Here is a 20,701-nt window from a genome sequence, read left to right as displayed (position 1 = left end):
CCTCATGCCAAACAACTAGCAACACAGGAACACAACCCCACCCATTAGCAGAAAGGCTGCCTAAAATCATAATAAGGTTACAGGAACCCCAAAACACACCACTGGACATGGTCCTGCCCACCAGAAAGACAAGATCCAGCCTCATCCACCAGAACACAGGCACCAGTCCCCTCCACCAGGAAGCCTACACAACCCATTGAACCAACCTTACCCACTGGGGGCAGACACCAAAAACAACGGGAACTATGAACCTGCAGCCTGCAAAAAGGAGACCCCAAACACAATAAGTTAAGCAAAATAAGAAGACAGAGAAATACTCAGCAGATGAAGCAGCAAGGTAAAAACCCACCAGGCCAAACAAATGAAGGTGAAGTAGGCCGTCAACCTGAAAAACAATTCAGAATAATGACAGTAAAGATGATCCAAAATATTGGAAATAGAATGGAGAAAATACAAGAAACGTTTAGCTAGGACCTAGAAGAACTAAAGAGCAAACAAACAATGATGAACACACAATAAATGAAATTAAAAATTCTCTACAAGGAATCAATAGAAGAATAACTGAGGCAGAAGAATGGATAAGTGACCTGGAAGATAAAATAGTGGAAATAACTACCAAAGAGCAGAATAAAGAAAAAAGAATGAAAAGAATTGAGGACAGTCTCAGAGATCTCTGGGACAACATTAAACACACCAACATTCGAACTATAAGGGTCCCAGAATAAGAAGAGAAAAAGAAAGGGAATGAAAAATATTTGAAGAGATTATAGTTGAAAACTTCCCTAATATGGGAAAGGAAACAGTCAGTCAAGTCCAGGAAGCACAGAGAGTCCCACATAGGATAAATCCAAGGAAAAACACGCCAAGACACGTATTAATCAAACTATCAAAAATTAAATACAAAGAAAAAATATTAAAAGCAGCAAGGGAAAACAAAAAAAACATACAAGGGAATCCCCAAAAGGTTAACAGCTGATCTTTCAGCAGAAACTCTGCAAGCCAGAAGGGAGTGGAAGGACATACTTAAAGTGATGAAAGGGAAAAACGTACAACCAAGATTACTCTACAAAGCAAGAATCTCATTCCGATTTGATGGAGAAAGTAAAACCTTTACAGGGAAGCAAAAGCTAAGAGAATTCAGCACCACCAAACCAGCTTTACAACAAATGCTAAAGGTACTTCTCTAGGCAGTAAACACAAGAGAAGGAAAATACCCACACACAAAAAAAAACCCAAAACAATTAAGGAAATGGGAATAGGAACATACATATCAATAATTACCATAAATGTAAATGGATTAAATGCTCCAACCAAAAGACACAGACTGGCTGAATGGATACAAAAACAAGACCCGTATACATGCTGTCTACAAGAAACCCACTTCAGACACAGGGACATGTACAGACTGAAAGTGAGGGGATAGAAAAAGATATTCCATGCAAATGGAAATCAAAAGAAACCTGGAGTAGCAATTTTCACATCAGACAAAACAGACTTTAAAATAAAGTCTACTACAAAAGACAAAGAAGGACACTACATAGTGATCAAGGGCTCAACCTGAGAAGAAGATATAACAATTGTAAACATTTATGCACCCAACATAGGAGCACCTCATTACATAAGGCAAACGCTAACAGCCATAAAAGGGGAAATCGACAGTAACACAATAATATAGGGGACTTTAACATCCCACTTTCACCAATGGACAGATCATCCAAAATGAAAATAAATAAGGAAACACAAGCTTTAAATGACACAAACAAGATGGACTTAATTGATACTTATAGGACATTCCATCCACAAACAACAGAATACACTTTCTTCTCAAGTGCACACGGAACATTCTCCAGGATAGATCATATCTTGGGTCACAAATCAAGCCTTGGTAAATTTAAGAAAATTGAAATTATATCAAGTATCTTTTCCGACCACAGCGCTATGAGACTAGATATCAATTAAAGCAAAAAAACTGTAAAAACAATACAAACACATGGAGGTTAAACAATATGCTACTAAATAAGCAAGAGATCACTGAAGAAATCAAAGAGGAAATCAAAAGATACCTAGAAACAAATGAAAATGAAAACAGGACAACCCAAAACCTATGGGATGCATCAAAAGAAGTTCTAACTGGCAAGTCTGTAGCAATACAATCCTACCTCTAGAAACAAGAAAAATCTCAAATAAACAACCTAACCTTACACCTGAAGCAATTAGAGAAAGAAGAACAACAAAAACCCAAAGTTAGCAGAAGGAAAGAAATCATAAAGATCAGAGCAGAAATAAATGAAATAGAAATGAAAGAAACAATAGCAAAGATCAATAAAACTAAAAGCTGGTTCTTTGAGAAGATAAACAAAATTGATAAACCTTTAGGCAAACTCATCAAGAAAAAAAGGGAGAAGACTCAAATAAACAGAAATAGAAGTGAAAAAGGAGAAGTAACAACTGACACTGCAGAAATACAAAGGATCATGAGAGATTACTACAAGCAACTGTATGCCAATAAAATGTACAACCTGGAAGAAATGGACAAATTCTTAGAAAAGCACAACCTTCCGAGACTGAACCAGGAAGAAATAGAAAATATAAACAGACCAATCACAAGCACTGAAATTGAAACTGTGATTAAAAATCTTCCAACAAACAAAAGCCCAGGACCAGATGGCTTCACAGGTGAATTCTATCAAACATTTAGAGAAGAGCAAACGCCTATCCTTCTCAAACTCTTACAAAATATAAGGAAACACAAACACAGAGGGAGGAATACTCCCAAACTCATTCTACGAGGCCACCATTACCCTGATACCAAAACCAGACAAAGATGTCGCAAAAAAAGAAAACTACAGGCCAATATCACTGATGAACACAGATACAAAAAACCTCAACAAATATTAGCAAATAGAATCTAACAACACATTAAAAGGATCATAAAGCCCACTTGATCATGGTGTATCCTGGGAATGCAAGGATTCTTCAATATACACAAATCTATCAATGTGATACACCATATTAACAAACTGAAGGATAAAAACCATATGATAATCTCAATAGATGCAGAAAAAGCTTGACAAAATTCAACACCCATTTATGATAAAAACCCTCCAGAAAGCAGGCATAGAGGGAACTTACCTCAACATAATAAAGGCCATATATGGCAAACCCACAGCCAACATCGTCCTCAGTGGTGAACAACTGAAACCATTTCCACTAAGATCAGGAACAAGACAAGGTTGCCCACTCTCACTGCTATTATTCAACATAGTTTTGGAAGTTTTAGCCATAGCAATTAGAGAAGAAAAAGAAATAAAAGGAATCCAAATCAGAAAAGAAGAAGTAAAACTGTCACTGTTTGCAGATGACATGATACTATACACAGAGAATCCTAAAGATGTTACCAGAAAACTACTAGAGCGAATTAATGAATTTGGTACAGTAGCAGGATGCAAAGTTAATACACAGAAATCTCTTGCATTCCTATACACTAATGATGAAAAATCTGAAAGAAAAATTAAGGAAACACTCCCATTTACCACTGCAACAAAAAGAATAAAATACCTAGGAAGAAACCTGCCTAAGGAGAAAAAAGACCTGTATGCAGAAAACTATAAGACACTGATGAAAGAAATTAAAGATGATACCAACAGATGGAGAGATATACCATGCTCCTGGATTGGAAGAATCAATTGTGAAAATGACTCTACTACCGAAAGCAATCTACAGATTCAATGCAATCCCTATCAAACTACCACTGGCATTTTTCACAGAACATGAACAAAAAATTTCAAAATCTGTTTGGAGAAACAAAAGACCCCGAATAGCCAAAGCAATATTGAGAACGAAAAACGGAGCTGGAGGAATCAGGCTCCCTGACTTCAGACTATACTACAAAGCTACAGTAATCAAGACAGTGTGGTACTGGCACAAAAACAGAAAGATAGATCAATGGAACAGGATAGAAAGCCCAGAGATAAACCCACGCACATATGGTCAACTTATCTTTGATAAAGGAGGCAGGAATGTACAATGGAGAAAGGACAGCCTCTTCAATAAGTGGTGCTGGGAAAACTGGACAGCTACATGTAAAAGTATGAGATTAGATCATTCCCTAACACCATACACAAAAATAAGCTCAAAATGGATTAAAGACCTAAATGTAAGGCCAGAAACTATCAAACTCTTAGAGGAAAACATAGGCAGAACACTCTATGACATAAATCACAGCAAGATCCTTTTTGACCCACCTCCTAGAGAAATGGAAATAAAAACAAAAATAAACAAATGGAACCTAATGAAACTTAAAAGCTTTTGCATAGCAAAGGAAACCATAAACAAGACCAAAAGACAACCCTCAGGATGGGAGAAAGTATTTGCAAGTGAAGCAACTGACAAAGGATTAATCTCCAAAATATACAGGCAGCTCATGTAGCTCAATATCAAAAAAACAAACAACCCAATCCAAAACTGGGCAGAAGAACTAAATAGACATTTCTCCAAAGAAGATATACAATTTACCAACAAACATATGAAAGGATGCTCAACATCACTAATCATTAGAGAAATGCAAATCAAAACTACAATGAGGTATCACCTCACACCAGTCAGAATGGACATCATCAAAACATCTACAAACAATAAATGCTGGAGAGCCGTGTGGAGAAAAGGGAATCCTCCTGCACTATTGATGGGAATGTAAATTGATACAGCCACTATGGAGAACAGTATGGAGGTTCCTTAAAAAACTAAAAATAGAACTGCCATACGACCCAGCAATCTCACTACTGGGCATATACCCTGAGAAAACCGTAATTCAAAAACTGAGTCATGTACCACAACGTTCACTGCAGCTCTATTTTAATAGCAAGGACACGGAAGCAACCCAAGTGCCCATAAAGAGATGAATGGATAAAGATGTGGCACATATATACAATGGAATATTCTCAGCCATAAAAAGAAACGAAATTGAGTTATTTGTAGTGACGTGGATGGACCTATATAGTCTGTCATACAGAGTGAAATAAGTCAGAAAGAGAAAAACAAATACTGTATGCTAACTCATATATATGGACTCTCAAAAAAAAAAAAAATGGTTCTGAAGAACCTAGGGGCAGGACAGGAATAAAGACCCAGACATAGGGAATGGACTTGAGGACACAGGGAGGGGGAAGGGTAAGCTGGGAGGAAGTGAGAGAGTGGCATGGACATATATACACTACCAAATGTAAAATAGATAGCTAGTGCGAAGCAGCTGCATAGCACAGGGAGATCAGCTTGGTGCTCTGTGACCACCTGGAGGGGTAGGATAGGGAGGGTGGGAGGAAAACCCAAGAGAGAGGGGATATGGGTATATATGTATACGTACAGGTGATTCACTTTGTTGTAGAGCAGAAACTAACACACTGTAAAGCAATTATACTCCAATAAAGATGTTTAAAAAAAAAACAAAGAGAAAAGTATCTTAAAAAAAAAAACCAAAAAACAAATAGGAAAGAAAAGATGCTGTAAAGAATTTGTCTGGTCTTTGCCCCAGATTCCTCGGCTGGAAATGTCTAAACCCTTGGAATGTCTTTGCTATTCAAGGTGGGGCCTTTGGGATCGGATCACACCTGAGTTTCAGCTAACAAATCAGCACAGGCTTCCTAGCTGGTGAACACACAGATGTGTGGAAAGGGTGATGAGTCCTGACTCCACAAGGAGAGGGCTCAGAAGCTCTGTGTTTGGACGCCTGTCAGACTGTGCCTTACGTGTCTGTTCACTTGGCTGGTCTTGATTTGTATCCTTCACAATACAACTGTAATTTTAAGGGTAGCAAATTGTCAAACCTGAAGGGGTCATGGGAATTTGTAGCCAGTTGGTCAGAAGTGCAGGTGGCCTGGGCACCCCCAAACTTGTAGCTGATGTCTGAAGTGAATGCAGTTTAATTGGAGACTGTGTCCTTGAACTTGTGGAATCTACACTACCTCTGGGGTGGTTAGGGACAGAATTCAATTGTATTACAAAAGAGAAGTTTTGGGAAGTATCCTCACCCCTAGAAGGCATGAAAATCATATCGTGGAATAATAGAGAAACTCCACCCTCTCTGCAAACTATTATCCTACCAAGCTCCTATAATCCTTTCCTACATACTTTAGAATAGCCTCTGTCCTTTCTTGAGCCTGAGTCATTTTATACCTGGGCTACAGGAAAAAAAAAAAAAAAGGAAGGAGGGTATTTCCAAACACTTATCATTGGTGCTCTCTCAACTAACTTTATTTTGCCCTATTATTTTTCGTGCCCTCTCGGCACTCCACTAATCGCCAACCTACCACTACAGTTTCCTCTTTAAGCCTCTCTTCTTCATTTCAAAATGATTTCTCCATGTCTTTCATTAACTAAAATAGTCATTTCCTCAGGGTGACTGATCCAGCAAGGAGACAGTAAACTGAATGTAGTAATCCCAGTAAGATGTAAATGAAGATGTCATTGCCCTTTCAGAGATATTTACATTTCAAAAGAAGGCAATTTAAAACTAATTTCTAATTAGTAAAGCTCCTGAAATGGGCAAGAAGATCATCTGTAGCGTTACATATTTTTAAACCCTCTGAAGAAGCAAGACTCTTCTACTTGTAACTTCCTTCATCAGTTGGGACTGGAAGGCCACATAACTTCCCAGTGCGCTCAAGATTTCTTCCTTCCCAGGGTTCCTAGAAACGTCTTCCTCAACCCAGTTCCTGCAGGCTTGCGGCTCCCTCTCCTAGGCATCTATTTCCTCTTTCTTTGACACTGAACTAACTATAAGGAAGCCATCTCTGGATCCCAACCAAATTAATTACCTGGGAATTTGCCATTTTGAAGATCACTGGTCCTTTTCCCCAAGTAGCTAAAAATACTCTTGAGTCTTTTGTTAAAAAGCTTTGAAAATTAAGTATAAACCGTTATAGAGTTGACTGATCTTAACTATTAATCTCTGCTCAAACTATCTTTTAAGATACTTATTCCCAACACTCAACTATTCTCCATCTCAGAACATTCAGGGAAATACTAGGCTGTAGGGGAGAAAAACAGAACACAAATGTTTCCGAAGTATTTCCCATAATCCATAAGGTTGCTTAGGCAAGGATAATCAAGAGGTATTTTTGCATTCAGCTGAGGAGAAGGGAAGGATACTAATTTAAAAATAACCCACCAAATACATTAATAGAACAACTACTCATTTATGAAGGGCATAGGAAGAAAAGAGAATAAAAAGGTCTATTCCAGATTTTGCAATCAATGACTCTTTGCAATCAACTGACTTTTATTATCTATACATATTGTTGTTATTTAAATGATGCTTCCTAATAAAATTATGGGCACTATGTAGAGACAGGAAAAAGTTGATGGGTAATAAATAGGCCTAAGACACTAAGCCATCACAGGTTGTCACCCTGTACCAACCGATTCTCTTGACTCTACAAGTTACATAAATAATGATAGTATGGGCTTCCCTGGTGGCACAGTGGTTAAGAATCCGCCTGCCAACGCAGGTGACAAGGGTTCAAGCCCTTGTCTGGAAAGATGCCACATGCCACGGAGCAACTATGCCCGTGCGCCACAACTACTGAGCCTGCGCTCTAGAGCCAGAGAGCCACAACTACTGAAGCCCGCGTGCCTAGAATCTGTGCTCTGCAACAAGAGAAGCCACCCGACAAGAAGCCAGCGCACTGCAACGAAGAGTAGCCCCCGCTCTCCGCAACTAGAGAAAAGCCCACGCACAGCAACAAAGACCCAACCAAGGCAGCCAAAAATAAAATAAATAAATAACTAAGTTTAATAATAATAATAATAATAATAATGATAGTATGGGTGGAGAGGACCTTCATAGCATTTGCCATAGGGAAATTCTTGGTCTAGTATGAATTAAAAGCTTGAATAAAGTTATGGGTTTTTTTTTTTAATGAATCACAAAACAAGTATCTTTTTCCAGGAGGACCTTTCTATTTTTACCTCTAGAATAAAGAATGCCACTTTTTAAAAGTTAAAAAAATCATAGTGAAATTTGAAAAAAGTATTCTTTGTGGCATACTTCTAAATGCAAGGCTACTCCCCTGGCCTTGGTAAATTACGCCTCCTGCAATGTATTGTATGAAGTCCTCCAAACCAATCTGGAACACACATGAGAGTCTCTCTTGAGGACTCAAGTGAGCATTATAGCAGTCATATTTTGTTAACTAACTGTTTGCTTACTGAAAGCAGGACTGATGTCACTTTCTCTAAATAGCTGAAGTTTTTTAAGTTTTCTCAAATCCGTGTTTCTTGGCCCTTGCCTGAGAGAAGACAGCAGACGCTTGCTTATTTTACACACCAGAGTTAAGAATTCATTCTCAAACTTACACATTTATAGTCTTATCAAGTGATGGTGACCTTTCAGCACAAATTCACACAATTCATGGCCATTTTCTTTCTGCTTATCTTATTGAAAACAATGTTTCTTTCATAACCAATAGCTTTAGCATTTTCCTTTGTAATCCTGAAAATATTAATTTTCTTTATTAAGCACTGACTATGCTTTAGTGGTTAGTGCTATTCAAACAAATGGAATGTACCTTGGTGATTTTTATTTCTTTTTATCATTACTGGTTTCATTAATACTTGGTAGACAAAATTCTCTCCTATGACTTAATATGGATTGCTAAATCTTACTAGAAATCAATGTATATGTTTGTTATTTTAGGGAATGTTATAAAGGTGAGACTGACATTAAGCAGAGGAGGAAGGAGAATAAATAAGAGTATTTATTAGACAGAAGGGGAGGTATGTGGGATCTGGATGGGGAGGAAAAAAGGAAGAAAGTGAAGGGGCTATAGGCCCAGGTAATGATAAGAAAAAGAAAACATCAACACCAGACCCCTCCCACAAGTTCTAGAGGGTTATACAGACACTAGAGAAAGAAATGTAAGATTTGAGTTGAAATATGACCTAGCAGTAAGATAAAATTTAGCTCATAAAGGTGTTTTAATAGTTTCCTCAAAAATCTTGACAAATTAAAATTACAATACAAGATAAGATATCTGGTAATAAATGTCAATATAATTATACAAAGCTTATGATTAAGGAGACAGTTCTGGTAGAGTAGAAAGAAAACAAAATGTATAGCCAATTAACAGTATAATGTATGTGAAAGTGCTGCTATAAACTTTAAAGGAGTATGTAAACATTAGCTATAATTATTTTTATTATTGATCTGCAACCAACCTAGAAATCAAAAATTAAGTTGCCTGTGTATGTGTGTGTGTGTCTCCATAAGTATTCAATCAGAACTATTTAATTACAATATAACTTCAAAGCAGGGTTTCTCAACCTCAGCACTGAAGGATGTTTAGCAGCATCCCCGCCCTGTACCCACCAGGGGCCAGTAGAACCTCCTCCTCCTCCCCCCTCAATTAGTGACAACCAGAAATGTCTCTGGACATTGCCAGACGCTGCAAAATTGCCCCTGGTTGAAAGCTATGTTAAAGCACAAGAAAAACCTAGAAATTATATTTATGGCTCTCCCACACAAACTGAGGATGAGAGACAGCCAAGATGAACTAGAGCTAGATATCCATCACTAGGCACATGTGGCTACTGAACACTTAAAATGTAGCTAGTCCGAATTGAGATAATTCGGACTAATTTATAAATGTAAAATACACCCTAGACTTGAGGATTTGGTATGAGAAAAAGAACACAAAATGTTTCAAAAAACTTTATGTGGATTACATGTTAGTGATAATATTTTGGATATAGTGGGTTAAAATAAAATACATTATAAAAATTAGGTCATTTGTTCCTTTTTGCTTTTTAAAAATGTGGCTACTAGAAATGTTCAAATTAAATGTGTGGTTTGCATTATATTTCCAGTGGACAGTGCTGAACTTGTGCAAAAAATTATCCCTCCTTCACACTATACGTTCCAGGCAGCCTTTGATAACAGAGAGCTCTGTCCCCAGTTTTCTCTTCACCTTCTCTCCATTCTCCTTGGATTAGCTCATTTTCTTTCTTCAGTGAGATTACTACTCAGAGATGACTTACCTCCAAACTCTATCTCTAGTTAGGAGCTCTTCCGAAACCCAGATCCATATGCCCACTATCAACTTAACAACCCCACTTGGACATCCTAGAGGAACCCCAAACTTAAATGATCCTCATTCCCAAAAGGGCTCCTCCTCCAGGATTCCCCATTTTATTAGATGGCACTATTGACACAGATGCTCAAGCCAGAAACCTGAAGGTCAGCATGAGTTCTCTTGCAGTCTCTCACAAGTAGAGTCCCGCTTCCTCTACTCCCTCAATATTTCTGGAATCATCCTTTTTCCTAACACTGGCTAGGCCAAGTCGCCATTATTTCTCCCCACATCAACTCCATCATCCCTTTTACCCTCTTATTACACCCTGCCCTCCCCATCTCAACACTTAGCCCACAAGTAACTATTTTTGATTAGGGCTGTCTTTCCCTTTAGAACATTATACTACATAAAGCCAGGCGCCTTCCTGTTCATTGTTGTATCTCCAGTTCATTGACTGACAAATGAATGAATGAATGAATGAATGAATAAGGAGGGGTGTAAACTGCCGACTCACAGGTTGCAATTTACTAAGGGGCTGGACTACAAAAGCAGTGGTTCCATTAGCATATGTGGCCCAGGAAAATATCAACCCTTAGGTCTAAATATCAATGCTTATATATTGACACAAGTCCTAGGATTCTAGAAGTGGGGAAAAGGTGCTTGGGCACCATGTACTCTGTACCCTCATCCTTAACAGATCTATCTATTGTGCATAAAATCACACTGCAGACTTTCTATATACTGGGTCGGGAAAGAACAGCTGAAGAGTGCCTTTTATAACCCTCCAGCCCAGCAGCAACCTGATACCTGACATCTTCCATTTTCAATGGCATAGTCCCAGAGTAGCTATAGTTTCAAAGTTACCCAGTGAAAAGCAGCTGAAATTTATACAAAGCTAAGAACAACTGTGATTAACTGAACCACTCCTGAAACAAAGTTATTCTCCAAGAACACAAGTTCAAAATAAGTCTCCTCTCATTAGGGATCCTTGATCCCCCTCCTTGCCTAAGCCAGCCTTCACTCTCCAGTCCATGACTAGTTTGAAAGGGGTTTGGATGGACTATGGCAGTGTCTATCCTAACTAGGAAGTTACAGCTACTACTGACTTGGAATTTTTAAAAAATTGAGAATTTTACAGATGTTCGCTGTGCTTTAGGTTAAGCTAAAGGAAGAAGAGCTTGTGAAAGACTCCGAGTAATGTATGTATTAGAGAAGAACAAGGCAAAAAATAGACCTGTGTGTTCATTCATCTTTTGCTACTGGCTCTCCTATAAGTATGGGAATAGCTGTGAGGGCAGGTGGGGTGTGGTGATGTGTGATATGGACCAGGCAGGAGCTGAAAAAATAACACATCAAAGCCAGGGTTAACCCCAGCTCCAATGGCACTATGTAGGGCTAAGTTTTTTTAATTGCCTTTTCAAGAAATTATACAAGAGACCATTCTTTTATAGTATGAGGAAGACAGGTGGGGTCTTGACTAAAGAACGGTTAAGAAACATTTTTTAAAAGTATTTTCTCTTTGTTGTTCCTCCTTTTATAGTCCAATAAAGAAAACAATGGCAATTACCAGGTTCCCACCAATTTAGGCAGTGGGATAAAGAGATTTAGTGAAGAAGTGACATTTTTCTGAACTAGATGCCCTTTTTTTTTTCTAGAAATGAGTCAGAGAATGCTGGGTAACTTTCTGAAGCCTGTTTTTTTTTTTCTTTTCCTCAAAATCTGGTGAATCTTTTCCCTAACAAGGACCAATACTTCCACATCTCAGAAGCATCGGTTTTTGGCAATGAGGTAGCTGAGGTGTAACACAAGGAAGTAGGAGACTCAGAAAAAACAAACAGTGGCTAAATCCCATGTGCAATACTCAGTCTCTATGGCAGCTTAGGCAAGTCACTCATCTCTCTGAGCCATGTCTTCTCAACTGGGGTGATAGCTCCCCCAAGGGAACAAAAATTGATTCGGGGGTATGGTGTGAGCTCTTATCCTTTTTATGTATAAAGAACAGATATACATACAGCACATAAACAAGATACACAGTGGATCTGTGGTATTAAAGTCTCATGGGAGGGTAGACTAGGGGAAAATAATGTCTAAAAAGGCTCCTTGTTGGGGAGCGGGTAATATTGAACAAAAGGCTGAGACCCCTCTAAGCCTTTATTTCCTCAGCTGTAAAAATGGGTCAGCATTACCCACCACAAAGGATTATTACGATATAGCTATATCTAAATATATACAGAGAGAATGAGAGACTAGAAATAAAGCAGGTAGGAAAAACAACCTAAATTGTAGAATCATCATTAAAACACAACCCAAAACATAAAGATTCAAGTGTATATAGATCCATATCATCTAATGATCACTTGTATTAACAAGACAATTTTCTTCACTAGTCATTTCACCAATTGAACACCTAACATCCAAAAAGAAAGTCCTAGTCAATAAATGCAAGAAGAACCTGTAAACACATGAAAAAGATACAAACCTAAAACACCAATTTCAAGACCTGCCAAGCTTGTTTTAATTTTATCATAAATATCTTCTGATGCAAAGTCAACAGCAATGGTCTTTGTTTCCACTTTGAATTTTTCTCCTAGGGAAAAAAACACAAATGGAGAGAGGAAAAATTAATATATGGCAATTAAGATTTAAGCATTTGATGACATTACCCTTTCAAACACTTTTCCCCCCCAATTTTATATGAAATTTAGACCAGGATAATTTTAAGCGATCATGAGACCACCTAAGATATGATATAGAGTCAACACAGTAATTCTGCAATAAAAATTCCAATGTTATCACAGAGCTGGCTGAATGTTCCTTAATCAGTTCTCCTATAGATCAATAATGATGACTTTTTAGACCCTTAGGTACAAATAATAAAACATGATGTATATCATAATATTATATACTCTTTAAATCTCACTGGTTTGTGATTTTAATTGCAAACTGATACTTCATAATTTCAGGAAAAAGTCTTAAGTGTGATCTATTAAAACAAAAAATCCACCTTATTAAAGTGGAAATAAAATGAATATGATCATATTGGAATTTAGGAGCTTGGTTAATAATGAATAATCACTACATTTAAAAAGCCACACAAAATGCATAGTATTGGAGCTACAAAGTGATACCAGAAAGACCTCAGTGTTGTACTTTGCACAGGACTGTTAAGGTCCAAACAGAGCTAAGGGAAATAACAGATTCAGAAATGAGACCCTGGAGAAACAAAACTCATCTGAGGGAACATGTCATGTTGATTTCTGCCTTCACTAGTGAGCCGCTCTGAGAAGATGGCATGGACTGCGAGGTCACCCAGACTTGGGTACCAATTTGACTTCCACACTTATTTGCTAAATGACTTTGAACAAGTCACATATCTTCTATGGGCCTTAGCATCCTCTTGTGAAAATGAGGGTAATAATACCCATTAGTGCTATCAAAGGTACCAAAGTATTACCTTTAGTATTAACAATACTACCATGTACTGGCATACATAAGGCACTCCATAAAGTCTCCAAGAATGCTTATTCTTTGGAACTTGATGAGAATTCAAAAGAATTAATTTAAAAATCCTACTTTCAAAAATAAAATTTTCTTCCTTCGAAGTCAATGCCAGCTTATCACAGAATATACAGCAGTAATCCACATGGGAGGTTTCTGTTCTTGATCTGAAAGGATTTATGTCTAAAACTAAAGAGTTGGTTCACAAGAGATTCTTTAGACTCAATGAAAAGTATCCACCCTAGATAGGAATCTATGAATAAACAAGAGAGGATATAACTGACCTGGAAAATACCTTATCTGGTGTTAAAGGTATACCTACTATTCAAATATAAATGAGTTATTACGTGTTCATGTAATGGACAGCCAGATACAGGGCTGTCATTTCCCAGTAGCTGGTCTGACATGTCTTAGCATAAATGGTTCACAGAATTTACCACAAGTAAGTAAAGAACTCTGCCTTTATTAGAGCCACCAATTCACAAGAAAAAAGACCAAAATCAAAAGGTTGAAGGATACCTTTTATTGAATGTAAAACTTTATTCTGGAAGTAACATAAGATAAAATTTATCTATTTATCTGAGGAAAGCAACATCTGTTTCCACACTAGCACTATATACTGACATTTAGGAAAATTTCTCTCTAGTAATAAAAGCTACCTCACAACCCCTGAATCAAATTTACTTTTAGATCTCACAGGATTTGATGAATGTACTTATATGGCACAGTCTTACATAGATACGCTGCTTAAAAAAAAAAAAAATTTCAGAGACCCCTTTGGAAAGAATGTTACTTAATAAGAACCCTCCAGTAAGCTCTTTCTTATGTCTTCACAGTAAGATAAGCAAAATGGTTTCTGACACAAGTTTTTCAAGATAAATAAAAGTTTGAACTTATACCTGAATTACTCTGAATCATGTTCTAGTCCAGTTAATGTTGTTTACTTTCTCTTAACTTTTCTTCACTGCCTCAATTGTGGGCCTTTCTTTCTTTCTCTCTCTCTCTCTCTCTCTCCCTCCCTCCCTCCCTCTCTCTCTCTCTTTCTTTTTAAACATAGGTCAGCTCCTGTCACCCTCCTTGCAATCCTCCAAAGCATTCCACCTCATTTACAGTAAGAACCAAAGTCTTCTGCATCAGCCTGATACTGAACTAATCTCCACCCACTTACTCTCCAGTTGATCCCCAGCCTTGGTCACAGGGGTCCTAGCAGTTCTTTAGACACAGGATGTTCTCCAAGTAAACTCAAGGCTTTTGAACTTACTGTGCCTTCTGTCTGGAATGCTTTTCCACATCCCCTGTCTCTGTTGGGTCTTTAAGTAAATGTTACCTTCTCAGAGAAGCCTTCATTGACCACCCTGTAAAAAAAATGCAGGGCTTCCCTGGTGGCACAGCGGTTGAGAGTCCGCCTGCCAGTGCAGGGGACACGGGTTCGAACCCTGGGCCGGGAGGATCCCGCATGCCACAGAGCAGCTAAGCCCGTGCGCCACAACTACTGAGCCTGCGCTCTAGAGCCCGTGAGCCACAACCACTGAAGCAAGCGCCTGGAGCCCGTGCTTCTCAACGGGAGAGGCCTGCGCTCCGCAGCAAGGAGTGGCCCCCGCTTGCCGCAACTGGGGAGAGCGGGCGCGCAGCAACAAAGACCCAAATCAGTCAAAAACAACTAAAAAAAAAAAAAAATGCAGCCATTCCTCCCCAGCACTCCTTGTCCCCCTTCCCTGCTTTATCTCATTCCATCGTGCTTACCCCTCTCTAATATACTATATACTTTAATAACGCATGTGTTTGTTGTCATCTGCTCCCACCAGAATTAAGCTTGTGAGGACAAGGTCTTAGATCTGCTTTGTTCAGTTGCTCAACAATGTCACAAAGGCTCCAGGGTCCTTCCACTCTTTTCTCCTACTCCCCTAGGCTGGCTCTTCTCTTGGTTTCAAGAGAGCCACTGCCATTCCAAGCAACCATGCAGGCAATGTTCAGAGGCAGAAATGGGGCATCCCTGTTATATGTCCCTATTATAGTGAGGAAAACTTCCTCAGAAGAATCCAGCAGACTTCCCTCACATTTCTTTTCCCAAGATTACGGGATATGTCTTTAAAAACTAAAAAAAAGAGCTAACATATGATCCTGCAATCCCACTCCTGGGCATATATCTGGAGAAAAACATGGTCTGAAAGGATACATGCACCCCAATGTTCACTGCAGCACTATTTACAACAGCCAAGACAAAGAAGCAACCTAAGTGTCCATCGACAGAGGAATGGATAAAGAAGATGTGGTACATATATACAATGGAATATTACTCAGCCATTAAAAAAAGAATGAAATAATGACATTTGCAGCAACATGGATGGACCTAGAGACTGTCATACTGAGTGAAGTAAGTCAGACAGAAAAAGAGAAATATCCTATGATATTGTTTATATGCAGAGTCTAAAAAGAAATGATACAAATGAACTTACTTACAAAACAGAAACAGATTCACAGACTTAGAGAATGAACTTGTGGTGACCGGAGGGAAGGATGCGGGGAAGGGAGAGTTAGGGAGTTTGGGATCGACATGTACACACTGCTATATTTAAAATGGACAACCAACAAGGACCTACTGTATAGCACAGGGAACTCTGCTCAATATTATGTAACAACCTAAATGGGAAAAGAATTTGAAAAGGAATAGATACATGTATTTGTATAACTGAATCAACTTTTGCTGTACACCTGAAACTATCACAACATCATTTATCAACTATATGCCAATATAAATTTTAAAAAATGTTTTTTAAAGATTATGGGATATGCATGCTCTTGACCAGGCCCATGTACTGGCTTTGAGGATTCTGTGAACCGTCCCTACCACTACCACCAAGTTGTGTGAATCAAAAATAGTAGCACATATATAAGAATAGGATAGGAAATGCCTCTCTCTGGCCCAGACAATTAGAAAAGAATTATGAAGGATGCTCTAAAAGGCTGAGGTGGAGATAGCTGGCTTCCTTAGGAGCTAGGAAATAAATCTAGGCATCTTCCCCCTCCCCATAGTCTATCAGCTCTGATCTGACCCTGCCAACAGAAACCAACACAGACGAACAAGAATCCTCAATTTTAAACATCAGTACAAGGATGTAATAAGCACCTGGAAGAGAAGTGGGGACCACATACACATAAAACAACCTTCATTTCCACCTTCGCCACCTCCCCTACCCAAGGTTCTTCATAAGACTACCAGTCCACAACTCAGCAACAGCCCACCACTGGGGAAGAGTAAGGACTTCACCAAAGCCTTTGGAGACATGCTTCTGAGTACTCTGATCCTTGCCCACCACAGAGGCCCATGACATGCCAGCCTCTGTCTCGTCTTTCCTCCAGGGTAGGAGCTGTGAAACGTTAAAATAAATACCCTACAAGTGTGTGGAATAAAGATATACAAACAAGTGAATCTGAAGGTTTTTGCAATGGAAAGAGATGCGCCACCCAACTGCCCCTTCAAGGAAAGTCTGGTTACCCCAGCTGCTGGGGTATCATCAGCAGACAGCTTTCAGGTGTCAGCCCCTTGGCGGGGGGGAAGGGGGAGGCAGGGGGAGGGGGTTGCCTCAGCTTCAGAGAGTTGCCTGGACCAAGATCATGCCTTTCTCATGACATCCACATCCAATGAGTGACTGAGGTGAGAGTATAAAGCCATTGGACAGCTTTCACTGCCCACATTCTGATTCCAAAAGTATAGTCTGTTTACTATCATATTTTTCTGTTCTTTCGTAATGCCCTAGTTTTAATTATTCTAACTTTAAGATAAGTTTTAATATGTCTAGTAGTGCAGAGCTCCTTTACTATTACTCTTTTTCAAAAGTTCATTGGTTTTCCTTACTTGTTTAGTCTCAGTTTTTATTGGGCTGCAGTCAACATTTCAATTAAATTTATGAAGAATGACAATGTGCTGTTCCCTCCAGGCTCTCCATTTATTCAATGTCTCACAGTAAAATCTAGTGTTGTGAATCCTTAAAGAAATTAAAGAACTAAAGAATCCCATTGGGCTTCCCTGGTGGCGCAGTGGTTGAGAGTCCGCCTGCCGATGCAGGGGACACGGGTTCATGCCCCGGTCCGGGAAGATCCCACATGCCACGGAGCAGCTGGGCCCGTGAGCCATGGCCGCTGAGCCTGTGCGTCCAGAGCCTGTGCTCTGCAACGGGAGAAGCCGCAGCAGTGAGAGGTCCGCGTACCGCAAAAAAAAAAAAAAAAAATCCCATTATTAGAATACTACACACCATATGCAAAGATACTCCATACTACTGACTTAAACCCTTTGATATTTGAAATTGGATAGGTTAGCATCCTAGCTACTAGTTGTAGCCAAATATAATCACGCCCTCCTTCCCTTTTTTCCAGATTGAAATGATTCCGATATGGTCTTGACCCTCTATCTCTCAGCCTAGTGGCTAAAATGAAAAACTAAGAAGCAAAATACTCTGATGATTGATATGAGCTGTTCAAGGAAGTCAACTCACTAGAAATGGGGGCAGAAAATCAGCTCTGGCTTAAAAAGTGGGGAATGAAGCTAAGAAATAGCTGGTTTGATACCATTCATCCCTTTTTATCTACTATTCCACTGAAAACCACATGACCACAATGGTGGAATATTAGAAAGCAAATATTATTCATAAATATAGAGCTATAACAATGAATGTCCTAACTGCCTTGAGTCAGTCCATCACTTCTAAGGATGGGTGCCCCACTCCTATACTCACATTGCTGATTTTTACTCAGAGGATCCTGAATTAGTTCAAGTCTGGAATTGACAGAGAAGGAACTTCTCTGTCAAAAGTAGTTTCAAGATGCAGCTAAAACACCTCTCAATATTAAAACTACCACGTGGGACTTCCCTGGTGGTGGAGTGGTTAAGAATCCGCCTGCCAATGCAGAGGACACGGGTTTGATCCCTGATCCGGGAAGATCCCACATGCCACGGAGCAACTAAGCCCACGTACCACAACTACTGAGCCTGCGCTCTAGACCCCGTGCTCCACAACAAAAGAAGCCACCACAATGAGAAGCCCGCACACCGCAATGAAGAGTAGCTCCCACTTGCTGTATCTAGAGAAAGTCCGCATACAGCAACAAAGACCCAATGCAGCCAAAAATAAATACATAAAATAAATTTAAAGAAATAAAAAAATAAAATAAAAATAACACGTTTTTATGTTCAAACCTAGAAAGGTCATGAACATATTCATAATAACCTTATTTATGTTTAACACACTTCTAGGTCTGGCCATCACTATTTTCATTTTGTTCAACAAATTGACATCTCTCCACTTTCCCTGAAGACTAGGATAATATATTGGTGGTTTATATTGATAAAAATATCAGAAAAAAAAATCGACATCTCTCAAATTTAACAGTTTTGCTCTAAGAATAATCTTATAGGTCTTAGAAAGACTTTCCTCATTTTTTCCCCTGGGTGCCTGGGGATATTAGGTCTGAGAATGCTAGAAAAGAGGTCTAATCTACATAAACTCATGTACTATTTATAATTTTTCTATTAATAACAACCAAAAATAATATACTGATTCTCCTTTCTTGACACACCTGCTCCAAATAAACAATCTATCTTTCCCCCTAAGTTTCAGTTTCCCCCTAATTCATTACAAAATTCCTATTACATTTATCCTTCCTCATCTTTTCCATATTATAAATTTCATCATTTAAGATTCGAGTTGTGTTACCACCTCTGTGGACTGAATTTTCATGATTCCCATTACCTCCAACGTAAAGCTACTTACTTCCTCTCGACTGTGCTCCTAGAGACCTTCTATATAACACTATTAAGCACTTCCCATAATACATTATGCGGAGTCTCTACTTCCTAACAAACACAATCAATTTGTTATCTTTCTATTCCCAGCACCTAGCACAATGCCTGGCATATAGCAGAGGTCACTCAAATGTTTGTTGATTGAATAAATGCATCTAGGCCAACACAGCTGATATATTAAAATCATCTCACTACTTCTTGAACTCCTCTCTATAGAAATAAAACTACATGCCGGTAAGAGATGTCTGTGTGAGACATAATAACATAAGGTACTTAACATTAGGCTTTTTAAAGCATTAAGATAAATTGAGAAACAACTCCGTTCTTCCATCTGTCCTGCCTGGGTTGGACTACCATCCACATGGAAGTAGAAACACTTTAGAGTAATTAGAAACCTTAGAAAACCATCCAGTCTCATGAAAAAAGTACTCCAGGAGCTTAACTCAGGGGCACGGAGATGAACGTGGAAGATACTTTAGTCAAGGGACCACTCTCCCTCTCCCTAGCCCTGAAAAAGATAATCAGGGGGAGAGGAGAGACTCCTGGGAAAATGGTACTATATTCAATGCCTACCAATTTTAGCTTCTTAACTCTAAATTCAATCTGTCACTATAAAAATGTACTGCATGTTTTGAAAACCCCCTCCATTTTCACATGTTTTACAATATTTAGAGCTGTAAAAAGTGAGTCTTTTGTACTTTTTCTAAGTTCGAGGAGAAAACAAAGAACAAGTCCCCTAAACATATCCTTTCCACTTAACTTCACTCCTTTTCCTGTTTTCTTTTTTACCCCCAAACCTCACCATCTCCCTTCACCCCTGCTCGTTGGGATTAGACATCTCCCCACAGAGAAAGCCTCCCTTATGTAACTCTGGAGAAAAGGTGCTTATGCCCTAGATGGGAAAAATTCATCTGACTCCATTTTTTTTAAAGGCCCACTTAATTATAATTATCAGAGATGCTACACAAATCATGGTCCATTTCTGTTTTACATTGCCCTTGAAAATACATTCATGACAATTTTAATCTCAGATGAAGAGACTCACTTCCAGTCAAATCAAAAAATCTGTCATAGAATCATCAGGGATTCCACCCCAAACCGAGTATTTATTTCTTTATTTTAAGCCAACGTTATTATATATGTTATTCGTCACAGCCTAGTTAACTAGAACAGCCATCTGTAATAAAGAAAAGCCTTATACCATGTGAATTTGTTCTACCAATAGGGCATGAATAGGTCCCATTCTTTTTAAGCCCTGAGTTCTACATTGGTTCAGGTATTGTAGAACCCTGGACAAGGCACCTTTGAAGAAATTTTCAAATAAAGATGTTTATTT

The 20,701-nt window shown here is 38.7% G+C and overlaps 1 protein-coding gene across 1 annotated transcript in view; it reads right to left on the bottom strand.

Moving 5' to 3' along the window:
- HSD17B12 (hydroxysteroid 17-beta dehydrogenase 12) overlaps positions 1–20,701 on the bottom strand; it is a 168,169-nt gene that overhangs the window by 50,284 nt on the left and 97,184 nt on the right. Inside the window, exon 4 of the mRNA XM_081240077.1 lies at positions 12,547–12,654. Coding sequence (XP_081096203.1) covers positions 12,547–12,654 — 108 coding nt within the window. The remainder of the gene's footprint in view (positions 1–12,546; positions 12,655–20,701) is intronic.

The sequence above is a fragment of the Mesoplodon bidens genome (assembly GCF_964165515.1).
Source record: "Mesoplodon bidens genome assembly, chromosome: 7".
Classification (NCBI taxonomy): Eukaryota; Metazoa; Chordata; class Mammalia; order Artiodactyla; family Ziphiidae; genus Mesoplodon; species Mesoplodon bidens.
Note: the sequence above shows the minus strand (reverse complement) of the source record. Positions and strands in the feature narration are given on the sequence as shown.